Below are 11,774 nucleotides of genomic sequence, written 5' to 3' on the forward strand. Positions count from 1 at the left end.
GATGATCCACCAATAGTTCCTCAGCTCTTGCAAGGGCTGTTCAGAGGCTCTTGCAAGGTCAGCAAGTCTGTCCCACCCATGTTCCTGCTTGGCCAGGTTAGTATCCCTGACAGGCTGTCTTCTCCAAGGCAAGGCAGGTTATCTCTAAACCCACATAAAAGAAAGTTACTGAGCGCCAAGAGGACTTTCAGCTTATTTTGCAGGTTTGTAGCTCACCTTCCCTCCAAACTGTTCCTCTTCACTGCAAATGTGTAACCCACTCTTTGCCTAGAAGTCCTCAACCCCTTCTTCCCAAATGGTCATGGGAATCTGTCTCATAATAAGACCTTATTAAATGAGTAATTCCCACTGGAGAGCTTTTCAGTTTGTTTTGTTTTGTTTTGTTTTGATTAGCAGCCTGGTCCTGAACTTCAGTCCAATTTTGTTTACTTATATCCCCTTCCAGTTTCAGTCCTGGATATTGGTTTGGCTAGCCTGGGTCTTCACAGGGCAAGAAAAATATTTCTGTTTTCTCTCCTCTGAGAGATTTACACATTGTAGAGTATATAAAATAGTATGAAATGTTGAAAGTTGATTTAATAGATCTTGGATATTTGACATACTGCCTTTGATTTTAACTAGACAAAGAGCTTTTCTACAACCTCTCTAAAGAAGACAAGTCAAAATCTTAAGAGCAGTATTGATCTTTCCGAAGAAAAGATATTTTCATTAGTTTTATTGGTCATTTATCTCTTCCATGACCAACAGACTGACTTACTCTATATTGTTCTTGATTTCTTAATGGAAAGCAACCTTTCCATTTCCTGTCATTCAAGGAAGATGATTCTACTACCTTTCTCTTTAAACTGTTAAAATTGGAAGTAATTTAAATTAAAAACAAAGAAATGCAAATTACAGATTTTACTGTTTCCAAGGCTAAGAATGCACTTTGACCTCTTATTAAATATATTCTGTAATGCTCTTTTACCTGCTTATACTTCCATAGTACTGTCAGGTTCTTTCCTTGAGTCTTTCTCTTATGGCAGCTCATACAAGGGAATGATCTGGAATAATGCTGTTTTCTAACCTTACATATAGCAATAACCTTACAATAGCAATATTTACAAGCAATATACCGGTCCCATTGTCCACAAGAATCCAATAATGAAGCTGGATTCTACCAGGATTCTTCTACATAAATCTATTTTTGTACCAACTGTCCCCTCTATTTTCAAGGGATAAGTGCAACAGAATTGAGCTCAGCTACACTGACTTACAAAGGACAACAGTTCTCCAAAGAGCCTAAAATACAAGTGTAAATGAGATGAGGTCCCAGTTGCTCTGACCCTGGGACTAACACGATTATCTCTCTCAGAAGGGTGGAGCTGTAACAAGTTTATGATACTTCCCAGCTCTGCTGACCTTCACCAGTTGCAAAGATGCAGAAAAAAATCCAACCAATACTTTGTTCTGGAATATGAGACATGAATATAAATTATTTAAATGAAATGTGGTCTCATCAGTATAATTTCGCCATATATCTAGTGGCTTTGTGTCAGAGAATGCTTTTGGATATTTCTTATCTATTATTGCTCATTTTTCACCTTTTGTATTTGACTTTCTCACTAGCACTAGACAGACATCCACCAAATGAAATATTACATCATAGATACGGTAACATTTATTTATAGAACAAGGGCTAAATGAATATTATTAGTAATATTTTCCAATTTTTCACCAAGGACACAAAGATCTATGCCTGCAATTTAAAGGCTAAAAAAATGTATTTTTGCCTACTTCGTAAGTTCTAAATGATTGCACCACTGCTGAGGCTGCACCTCTGATGCTGCTACCTAATAGTAGCTGCTACCTAAACCCAACTTCACATCTTAATGAAAAGATTTTCTTGAGGAAAGGGACCCAATGGATGGTGCTTCTAGATTCCTCAAACCACATTTTCATTGCGTGTGATTTTCAGAGAACATCTGCTCTGAGTGAGGTGAGCATTACAGTTTGGCTGTCAATGTATGATATTAAGGTATACATTAGCTCTCTAGGTAATTTCAGTATTTTTCAACGACAGCTGAGATTTCTCTCCAGGTATATGGACCATCTTACAGATCAACCATCACTATTAGTACTTGCAGATCTCTGTCTTGTACTGTTTGTCATCACACTTTTTCCAGTCTCGGCCTTGCAACCGAGACATAGCTACCTCAGTTGGTATTTTCTCTGTCTTGCTATTTTTTCCATATTTCTGAGAAGCTGAGAATCTCATGGTCTTGCTCAGCTGCTATAGCTTCATGCCTCAAGCTACCTTAAAGAAAATGTCAGCTGTGTACGTATCTCAGTTCCATTCTTGTTGTGTATAGCAAAATGGTAGCACAGAAATTTCCACAGGGCCTTAGAAAAATTCTCTAAATTTAACGTTGTTTTCTACTTGGATCATTTCACCTCCTGCAATAAACTGGTCAAACTTTCCAAAGTAAGTCCTTTTATAAAACATTTCCTTCCAACTCTGAGGTATCTTAGTACTGCTGAAAATCATGACTATTATGACAAAATTATTGACAGAGCTTTAATGGGAGTGATATCCCAGTCCCAGGCATTGTATTACAGGGAGCACACTGTGCAGTACCTTATATATTTCATTTTCATTCATACCATAATATTTCGGGAAGAAACAGCTGATCATCAGCTCCTTGATGTGTGTGATAATTGCCTCATGCTGCCATAACTACGTCCATGCCACGACTTTGTCTAGAAGCCACCCTGGGGGGTTGCTAACATTTCAGAGGTGCAGTCTGAATCTCAGCAGCTGGTTTACAAATCGTAACTGATTTACTAGCTTTAAGTTTGAGTGTTGCTTGTATTGCAGGTTTTATCCTTAGAGAAGTAACAGATAGTACAAGTGCAATTTCATCCTGCTTTTATTTAGTTATTTTTCTATTATTGTAATCTACTTTTTAATCTGCTTCTATTATTATAATCCACTTTTTCAATCCAGAAACAGGCAGGGTGAGGTTCCCAGCACATTCTGATGCAGTACACTTTTGTCTATGCAGATCCTGCGCTAGACTGCCTCTGATATGGCCTGGATCCTAGCAAATACTGTTAGTACCTCTTGCAGACCACACTGCTAGTGTGTTGTCCCCATTATCCAGGAGCACTTGCCAGTATCCAACTTTGGTTCTGAGTCTTGAGAGTATTTCTACTTTTGCCTAGTCAGGCATAGATAATAAGATCTTTGTCTAAGCTGCTAGAGTCTGTTCTGTGAAACTACATGGCTCGTCTTGCTTCTCCAAGGCTATTATGATGCCATTCACCCAACAGGATCAAGTACTCTTTGCAAAATATCCAGGCACATCATCCCACCCCCCCCCCAAAAAAAAAACGGGAAAAAAGTGAAATGCAGCCAAGTCCACTCATTTTATCCTATGAACATCTGAGATGAGCACAGGCCGATTCAGATGTTATAGCATAGCATAGTTATAAAGCTGAAGAACATTTATCAAGCATTTCTGTCAAACACCATCCCTGACTAGGAGCCAAAGGAGGACTTAGATTTGAGATTCTTCTGTCTGGCACATTCCAGTAAACACAAACAGCTGTCCACTGATACATTTTGAAAACTGAATGACAGATATGTTGCGATAGACTTTTCCACTGTATAAAGTAGCCAGTATATGGGGGAAAAAAAGGTTTTTTGAAAACAATCTCTAGACCACAGTATTTTGTTCATCTTCAGGAAACTACTCAAAGCTTAAACAGAAATTCACATTATATTGTTTAAAAATATTAATTTTGTGTAGGATGTACTAAACACTAAATATATTAGTATTTCAGAAAAAGCTTGTAATGTTTCCATTTTCTAAGTTAAAGCTAATCATCTGTTCAAATGCTGAATACAATTGCCTGTTTCTCCATGCTAACTTGGAAAAGGAAAACCTATTTCTTTGCATGTCCAGCAAGTACACTTCTGACTTGAAAAATGTATTTTTGTTGGGGAAGAACCTTTCAAGACATCCATAAAATATTTGAGTTTGAAAAATCATTGCTTGAAAGTATTCTTATTTTCTTTTTGTGAAAAGAAGTGGCGAGCATGATCTTTGAGATACGAAGGACTCTCTGTTATTTGATACAAACCCAAGAATTCCTGGAAGTAACATGTACACACCACAATTTGCAGAAGACGTAATCTGATCACAAGAGCTGTGAGCTATGAAACAAGAGAGTGGATAAGGGCATCAGCATGAAAATAGGAGCCTCGAAAAGTTCTGAGATGTGAAAAGAAGACAGACCGTTTGGTGTGGGACTTTAGAAGTGAACCAAGAGCGCTACAAAGCAGGCAGAAGAGAAATGGCGTTAGCACTGAGTGTTCAAATATTGCTACTATGGCACTGACCAGCAGGATCTGTGTTGTAGAAGTCCATTGAAAGAATCTCTACAAAAGTCAAGCCAGTTTTTTTACGAGCTAAGCATAGTCTCTGGCCTATTTATGAACACTAGAAAAGTTCCAGGGAAATTAACAGAAAATGTTGAAACTGTTGGTAAGTGTATTAATCTCTACTGAACTCCATGTTTGGCTGCAACAGGTGAGCATCCTATCCAAACACGCAGCCTGTCCTGCTGCTCTCCTCGCAGCAGCCATTGCTAATCCTTGTACTTCTGGTTAATTGTTGCTGTTAATGGGTGCTTCTAAAATCCAAATTGTAGCAACTCCACTGACCAGGCAACAAGTTCATATAAGACAACAATGTAAAGATCTTAAAAACTGAATAAATACACAAACATTTCAGTAAAGATAAAGAACAGTCATTGTTAATTTATTAGATAGTCTAACTGCTAGTAAAATGCATTATTTATAAAACCAGCACTTGAAGATCTGGATAACTTAACTTTGTAAAAGACAGAATATTTTAAAAGAAAATGCAATCTTTCAAAAAAGATTCTGGAAATACTTCCATTACAAAACCTACAAATAGTGTCAGTGACACCCAGTCTTCCCCTCTCTCCCTGACAATTTTCACCACCTGCTTTTAGCTAAAGTATAAGCCAAGATTTGAAAACTGTAAATCACAGGGAAAACTCTGCATACCATGTAAACTGCATCTCATAGCTACCAGACGTTCCAGCTGGGAAATCAAATCCTTACTCTCATCCACACTTACGATAAGAGGTACCTTACCAGATTTCTCTCTAGACAGCTATTCCCGATTAGATCATGTCTCTGTTCAGCACTCTGTCATGGTGTAGATCAGAGCTGCAAAATACATAGCCTGTTTCTCACCAGCAACCTGATAAGTAAGTTCCGTGTCCTGCTGGTAGATTAAAGTCACTAAAGTTATTAAAAGTCCTTTAGGTTACCTGGGAACTAGATGTGCGGGCAGTGTGAGCCAGCCAGCCAGGTCCTAAGGCACACCTTCCCGCCGTGCACATGTTGTGCTACCCACCTTACGCCCGTTAGTCATGTCGTCCCTTTCCCAGTATGGGGGCCTGCCAACGACGGCAAGTGGCTGACTATATCCTCTTTACCTGATGGGCCCCTGAGTGGGTTATTGCCGTTGGAGTGGGCGGGAAGAAAGGGGCTGGGGAAGGGGCAGGGGGCAGAGAGGGAGAGCCCATAGGCACAGTCTGGCAGGAACTGCTGCATGGGAGAAGGGTGCAGTTCAGTGCAGGTAAATTGGGAGCTTTAAGGCCTGGCAGGTCATTAGAGATGAGACCATTTGAGCCAGACAGGACTATTCTTTCCCATTCATCTCTGCAATAGCGAGCAGTGATCTCATGCACCAGAGACAGACTCAAGAACAATGTTTGAAACAACCTTCTTGAATTTATAGGCCACAGATGCTACCCATGCCCAAATTCAAAGACAGGCATAAAGTCTTCCTTTAATGGCAAAAGATACAGAAGCTGTTACATTTTTATGGTTGTTCATGCATGTCTCAAAACCCCAGTAAGAACTAGGGCATCACTGAGACTTCTGAAAGAGAGTCTGAATGGAAAGCAAAATATTGTCAGCATCCATGTGAATGTCAACTCCACAAAATTCACAATCTTAATGAAAGTGAAACATTTATATATTATCTGTATACGAATAATTTTTATATAGCTGTATATATATTACGTATATATATAATGCATACATAATCCCTCCATGTATATATTTATATACACATAAACAGCTGGCCATTCTTTACCGCATCTGTCAGATTTTAAGAAAATCAAAACAGTCTCAAAATACTAAAAGTCGTGCTTGGATTGCTCAGAATCTGACTGTGGCAAATCAACAGAATCTATACATAGTGCCTAGGTTATATGGGCCTTATAAGAATTGCTTGAACTGAAGAAATTATTGATTATCTGTCAGTGTCATGATGATGCATAAATGCAAACTAATCAGAACTAACTTCATAGTTACAGTTAAGAACAACTTTTTTATATGAAGTGTGATCATTTATCTAGCAGTATCAAGGGATTAAAAAGAGGTTTTTACAGCATTTTTTAAATAGGTGCATCCACCATAAGCTACTATTATCCTTACTTTTAGCATGTGGTCTTTGAAATCTCAAACAGCCATGTGTCTAACATAACTATTCAAATTTTGGTAGTCTGCAGTTCATCTCAAAGGTCCTAAACGTAATGCAACCCCTATTGAACTGCATCTCAAATAATCTGGCCCCTAGATGTGAGGTTATCACTGTAGAATTGTTCTCCCTTTAATTGCAAGAAGTACTTGTGAAAACTTTATCTAAAGTATTAATAAATGTTCTCAAGTAGGAAAACTACTTCGGTAGTTAGGAATAACTACTTCCATGTTATTTCAGTGTTCACTGTGAAGTGCCTGCTTTCCACAAAGAGCACGCAAGACAGAAGAGCAACAGCAACAGCAAAATAAACCGATTGCTAGCATTTCTCTCCTAGTTCACACAGAACAAGGTATTTTTGTTGCTGACCCAGAACTGATAACAAATGGGATATTGTTCAGATAGATATGCATGTAAGTCATAACTTAGCCAAACATGTAATTTAAGCGTAGGTCCCAGCTAAGCAAAGAAAAAGTCTTTCCATCCTAACCTTCTGCAGAGGCTATTGATACCCACCACTACTGCTTGCACATGATATTAAGAGCCTAGTCTGCTGTAGAGTTCAGATATGCACTTCTACCATTAAAAGGAGCTCCCAGGCTTTGTTCAAAATGCCGCTCCTGCCTGCCCCCAATAGAGAGGAGAACATTGTGGGTTAGGCTAGCCCACTGGTGACTGAGCTAGAAAGCTCAACGCTGCAATTCAACAGCCTGAACTTGTAGCCAAATTGTGACACGGGTCTATTCCAGACACCTGCTCTGAGGAGTATGCGCCTGCAAAATCCACGCTGGTCAGTGCATCGTGAAAGTACAGGACAGAACCCACTGTGAGAATGTGCGCCTCTTAGTCTTATAATTCATATCCTCTCAAATTTCACTTCCTTGCCAAATGTTTCTTCTCCATTACCTTCTATAAGCAGAGACTCATATACCAGCCCTGCATCCACAGCTACAGAAGCATACACACACACATACCACATCTGTGTATCCCATCTAGCAAACCCAGGCCTGTATACACACACACATCATAGCCACAAACCACATCGAAGAAAACTCACCACAACGCATCACACCATCTACCATACAAATAATCCCTTGCCGATAAATAGATATACATATACTCCATATCCACGTATCACATGCAACAAGCCCAACCTCAATAAAAGCACGCCATCTATCGCACACAAGCCCGTGCCCCTGTGGCAGAAACGGCCCATCTGTGTGTCACGCAATACCCCTGTGTGTACTCCTCGTACCCTCCTATCACCCCTGAAGTGCCCAGGCTGTTCCAGGGCCTGGGGCTCTGTGTGTGGGCGGGTGCGTGTGTGTGTCTGCGCACACTCACATGTGCAAGAAATGTGTGAACGTTAAGTGTCTAAGAGTGCACGTACATGAATGCGCCCAACTGCATGCATAGTGTACACGAATGCACGCGGTGCCTACAGGTGTGTGAGCCTACGTGTGAATGGGTAGTGTGTGGGTGCATATGTGAACGTGGCATATATACAGATGTGCGTGAGTAGTGTGTGTGAGCATATGCATGGGTCACAGCATGTGTATGGAAGACTATATATGGGGGTGCATAGAGCGCTGTGAGTACACGCGCCAGCGCCTGTCTGTATAGCGTGAGTTCATACACCAGGGTGCAGCCTGCGTGAGCGCACGCGTGCAGTGCGTGTGCCAGCTCCCCTGTGTGTGTGTCAGTGTGTCAGCCTGGGCGTGTGCGTGTGAATCCCCCCGCAGCCTCTGCAATGCTGTGAGCACACGCGAGGTACAGCGCTGTCTCCCTCTGCCAGCCCCCGTGTGCGTGGGAGTCCCTGTGGGGGTAGCTATGATACCCTGCCTGTGTGGGTGTCCGTCAGTCCCTGCGTGCGCGCCCCTGCATGGGGATGCGTGAGTGCGTGTGTGACAGTCCCTCTGTCCGTCCGCGTGTGCGAGTGCGCGGGGCAGCGGGCCGCAGCCCACCGGCGCGGTCCCCGCTCGGGACGGGGCTGCCCCGGTACCTGCCGAAGTGTCCCAGGGAGTCGAAGAGCCGCTCGGAGCTGGGAGCCATGGCGGGGCTGCAGCAAGCCGGGAGCCTCTGCGTCGCTGTCCCGGCGGCGCGGAGAAGAGGCACGGCACCCTCCGGTCCCGCCCGCCCGCCCCCCGGCGGGGTAAGCCTCCCCGCCCCGCCCCCGCCCGCCGGCCCCTCAGCGGGAAGGGCGCGCGCGGCCTCTCGGCGCGCGGGCAGGGGCGCTGCCTAACGGCCGCCGCCCCGCCGCCAACCGCCCCCCGCGCCCAGCCGGCCCCGGTGGGGCGGGCGGGACCGCCAGCCCCGGCGGCCCTGTTTGCCCTGGCGCAGCGGGAACGCCGCCGGCCGAGGAGGGGGAGCTGGGCGGGCTTACCTCAGCGGCACCGGGCAGGCGGTGTGCGGGGGAGAGGGGGCTCAATTCCTGTGCGACTGCTGTAGGGCTTTCGTTCCTGGTGAGTGGTTGTCCTGGTTTCCGCTGGGACAGAGTTAATTTTCTTCCTAGTAGCTGGTCGAGTGCTGTGTTTTGGATTTAGGATGAGAATAATGTCGATAGCACACTGATGGTTTAGGTGTTGCTGAGCAGTGCTTACACTGGTCAAGGACTTTTCGGCTTCCCACGCTCTGCCAGGTGCACAAGAAGCTGGGAGGGGGCACAGCCAGGACAGCTGACCCCAACTGCCCAAAGGGCTATTCCATACCATATGGCGTCATGCTCAGTATAGAAACTGGGGGAGTTGGCCAGGGGGCAGCGATCGCTGCTCGAGGACGGGCTGGGCATCGGTCGGCGGGTGGTGAGTGGTTGCATCACTGTTTTTTTTTCCCTTGGGTTTTGTTCCTCTCTCTCTCTCTCTCGTTGTTTTCATTACCTTTTTTTCCCCCCCCAATTATTAAACTGTTCTTATCTCAACCCATGAGTTTTCTTACTTTTGCTCTTCCGATTCTCTCTCCCATCCCACCAGGGGGGAGTGAGCGAGCGAGCGGCTGTGTGGGGCTCGGCTGCCGGCTGGAGCTAAACCACGACAGTGGTTTAATCTCTCTCACAGGCTGAGTGCCTCGGACACTTCCCTCTGAAAGATGGATCTCTGCCTATCCCGTCAGGCAGCATCTGCAGCACACTCTTTTTTTCCCCATTAAAATTAAATTAAAGGAGGCAATTATGTGCTTAAATCCTCCTGTGACAATCATTAATAATCTAATATTTCAGGCTCTAGTGTATTTCATATGGACGTTTTCAATTAAAGGAGGGTATAAACAATTTTTTCCCAGGACATTATCTGAATGTTAATAATTATTGAGTCATTTTTAGTAGCCTTATAATCTGCTCTGTTATTTGGATATATTACTTTGCAATTTTATGGGGTTTTTTCAAAGTTTTAGCACACAATGTAAAATAGTATTATCATTTAATAAAGGTAAAATATGTAATGTGTCCCATGTCTGCATGACTGTCATTAGTACTCCAATTTGTAATGAAGCCTCAATTATATTTGGACCTGATTTTCTGTCTTACCCAGAGTAGGCCTAGATAATCAATTTGAAATTGTTTGAGGATCAGCAAAGCGAGTTACAACAGGAGGCCTTTGTAATTAACTTACCAGTGGGTTTTGTTGGAACAGATATGCCCAGTCGCTCTGAGCTCTGAGAATTAGGCAAGATACAGAAAAAACTGTTGCAGGTGCAGCTCTCATATTTAAGTTTTTTCCTCCCCGGAACACTTGATTTCCCTTCTTGGGTAGATCCAAGTTCAGAGTTGTCCTTGCTCTGAGTGAGGAGATGGACCAGATGCCCTCCTTCCAACCTAAATCATTTTATGATTCTGTGATGAAAGACACATTTCCAGCAGATTGCATGAGCTCTTTCTGGGCTGCTCTATTGAAAAACACAAGGGGAAAAAAAAACCCCAAGCAAAAAAGCCAAGTCAATTCAATCTTACTATATGCATACTTCATTTTTTAGGAAGCACAGAAAAAGCTGAGAAGTAAACCCCTATTAAATCACTGGAAGTCAACCTTCCCTTTCCAAAACCTGATGCAAATACTTCTACTACCACACGGGCTGTCAGGCTCCACCGTTTCGCGGGGAAATGTGCCTTTAAGAGGCTCTGGCACCAAGCAAGCGCCACAACTGTTCCTCTGCACAGAACAGCTGTTGGGACTTCGGGGTGGCAATCTGTTCCAGGCAGATGTTTGCCAGGCTCCGTGGCTCCGAGTGACTCCTGACCCGACGAGCAAAATGAGCAAATAGCACATTACACAACTAGGAACCTGAATAGTAAAAGTTCCGTAGAGGATTGCTCCTCCCAGCTAACGTGTTGTTAGGCCCCTCACCTCACCCAACAGTTTTGAATGCATTGCTACGTTTGACAAAGCTCCCCATATGTCTCTCTGCATCTGCAAAGGACTTTTTAAATACCGAGTCTAGAGTTTGTTGCTGTTACTTTCTTAGGATATGTAAACTAGTAAGTCTAAGGACAGATTTGTTTGCTTTCGGTAAGAATTTTTGAATTGCATGGTTTTTACCTTATAAATATCGGCATTAAATTTAATCGTCCTTGGTCTTTTTCTGGAGAATGTTTTTCAGGTTTGAAATGGTATGTGCTTGAATGCAGCACTGGTACTTTAACAAAGCATTTCTTTCTCCAGAGAGCCACACTAGTTAAATAGTTATTTGCAAAAACAAACACCAATGAATAGTAAACATTCTGGCTAAATATTGCGTTGCTGCTCATGTGGCTGTTTTTAGTGTCTTGCCTCCTACAACAAGTAAATTCATTCATTTTCAACAGCATTATGGTATAGGGAAGATCTATTTTTGGTGTAAAAGTCAAGCAGGAAATAAATAGATAAATCCCTTTCAGCACCATTTTTTAAACCTAAAAAGATCCATAAATAATTTTCCCTTTGTAGAATCTCTCACAGGCATCCTCGCCCACTTTTCTCTCTATGCTTGCCTCTTAGATAATATCATGACTTTACTGCCCGTATCAGAGTAAAGATAGGAAATTTGCATTCTCTCCTATTAAAGTTAATAGGAAGCTCCCACATGCTGCACTTCCAGAAGTTATTAATGTAATGCTTGCAATGTCCGCTCTCTTAAACATGTGGTGGTCACAGATTTGCCTTGTTTCTTTCAAGCCTCAGAAGATGCACAACATGCTTTAAGCCTGCCTTCCTCCTATCCTGTTACACCAATGCTACA

At 42.9% G+C, this 11,774-nt stretch overlaps 1 protein-coding gene across 3 annotated transcripts in view; it reads right to left on the reverse strand.

Moving 5' to 3' along the window:
• Nucleotides 1-8,671, reverse strand: part of LOC142408256 (solute carrier family 22 member 16-like) — a 53,865-nt gene extending 45,194 nt beyond the window's left edge. For all 3 annotated transcript variants that reach the window (XM_075498546.1, XM_075498544.1, XM_075498548.1), the window contains exon 1: nucleotides 8,569-8,671. In XM_075498546.1, the coding sequence (XP_075354661.1) occupies nucleotides 8,569-8,618 (50 nt within the window). In that variant the 5' untranslated portion in view covers nucleotides 8,619-8,671. The remainder of the gene's footprint in view (nucleotides 1-8,568) is intronic.
• Nucleotides 8,672-11,774: the final 3,103 nt, after the last annotated feature.

Source organism: Mycteria americana, chromosome 3, assembly GCF_035582795.1.
Source record: "Mycteria americana isolate JAX WOST 10 ecotype Jacksonville Zoo and Gardens chromosome 3, USCA_MyAme_1.0, whole genome shotgun sequence".
Lineage (NCBI taxonomy): Eukaryota > Metazoa > Chordata > Aves > Ciconiiformes > Ciconiidae > Mycteria > Mycteria americana.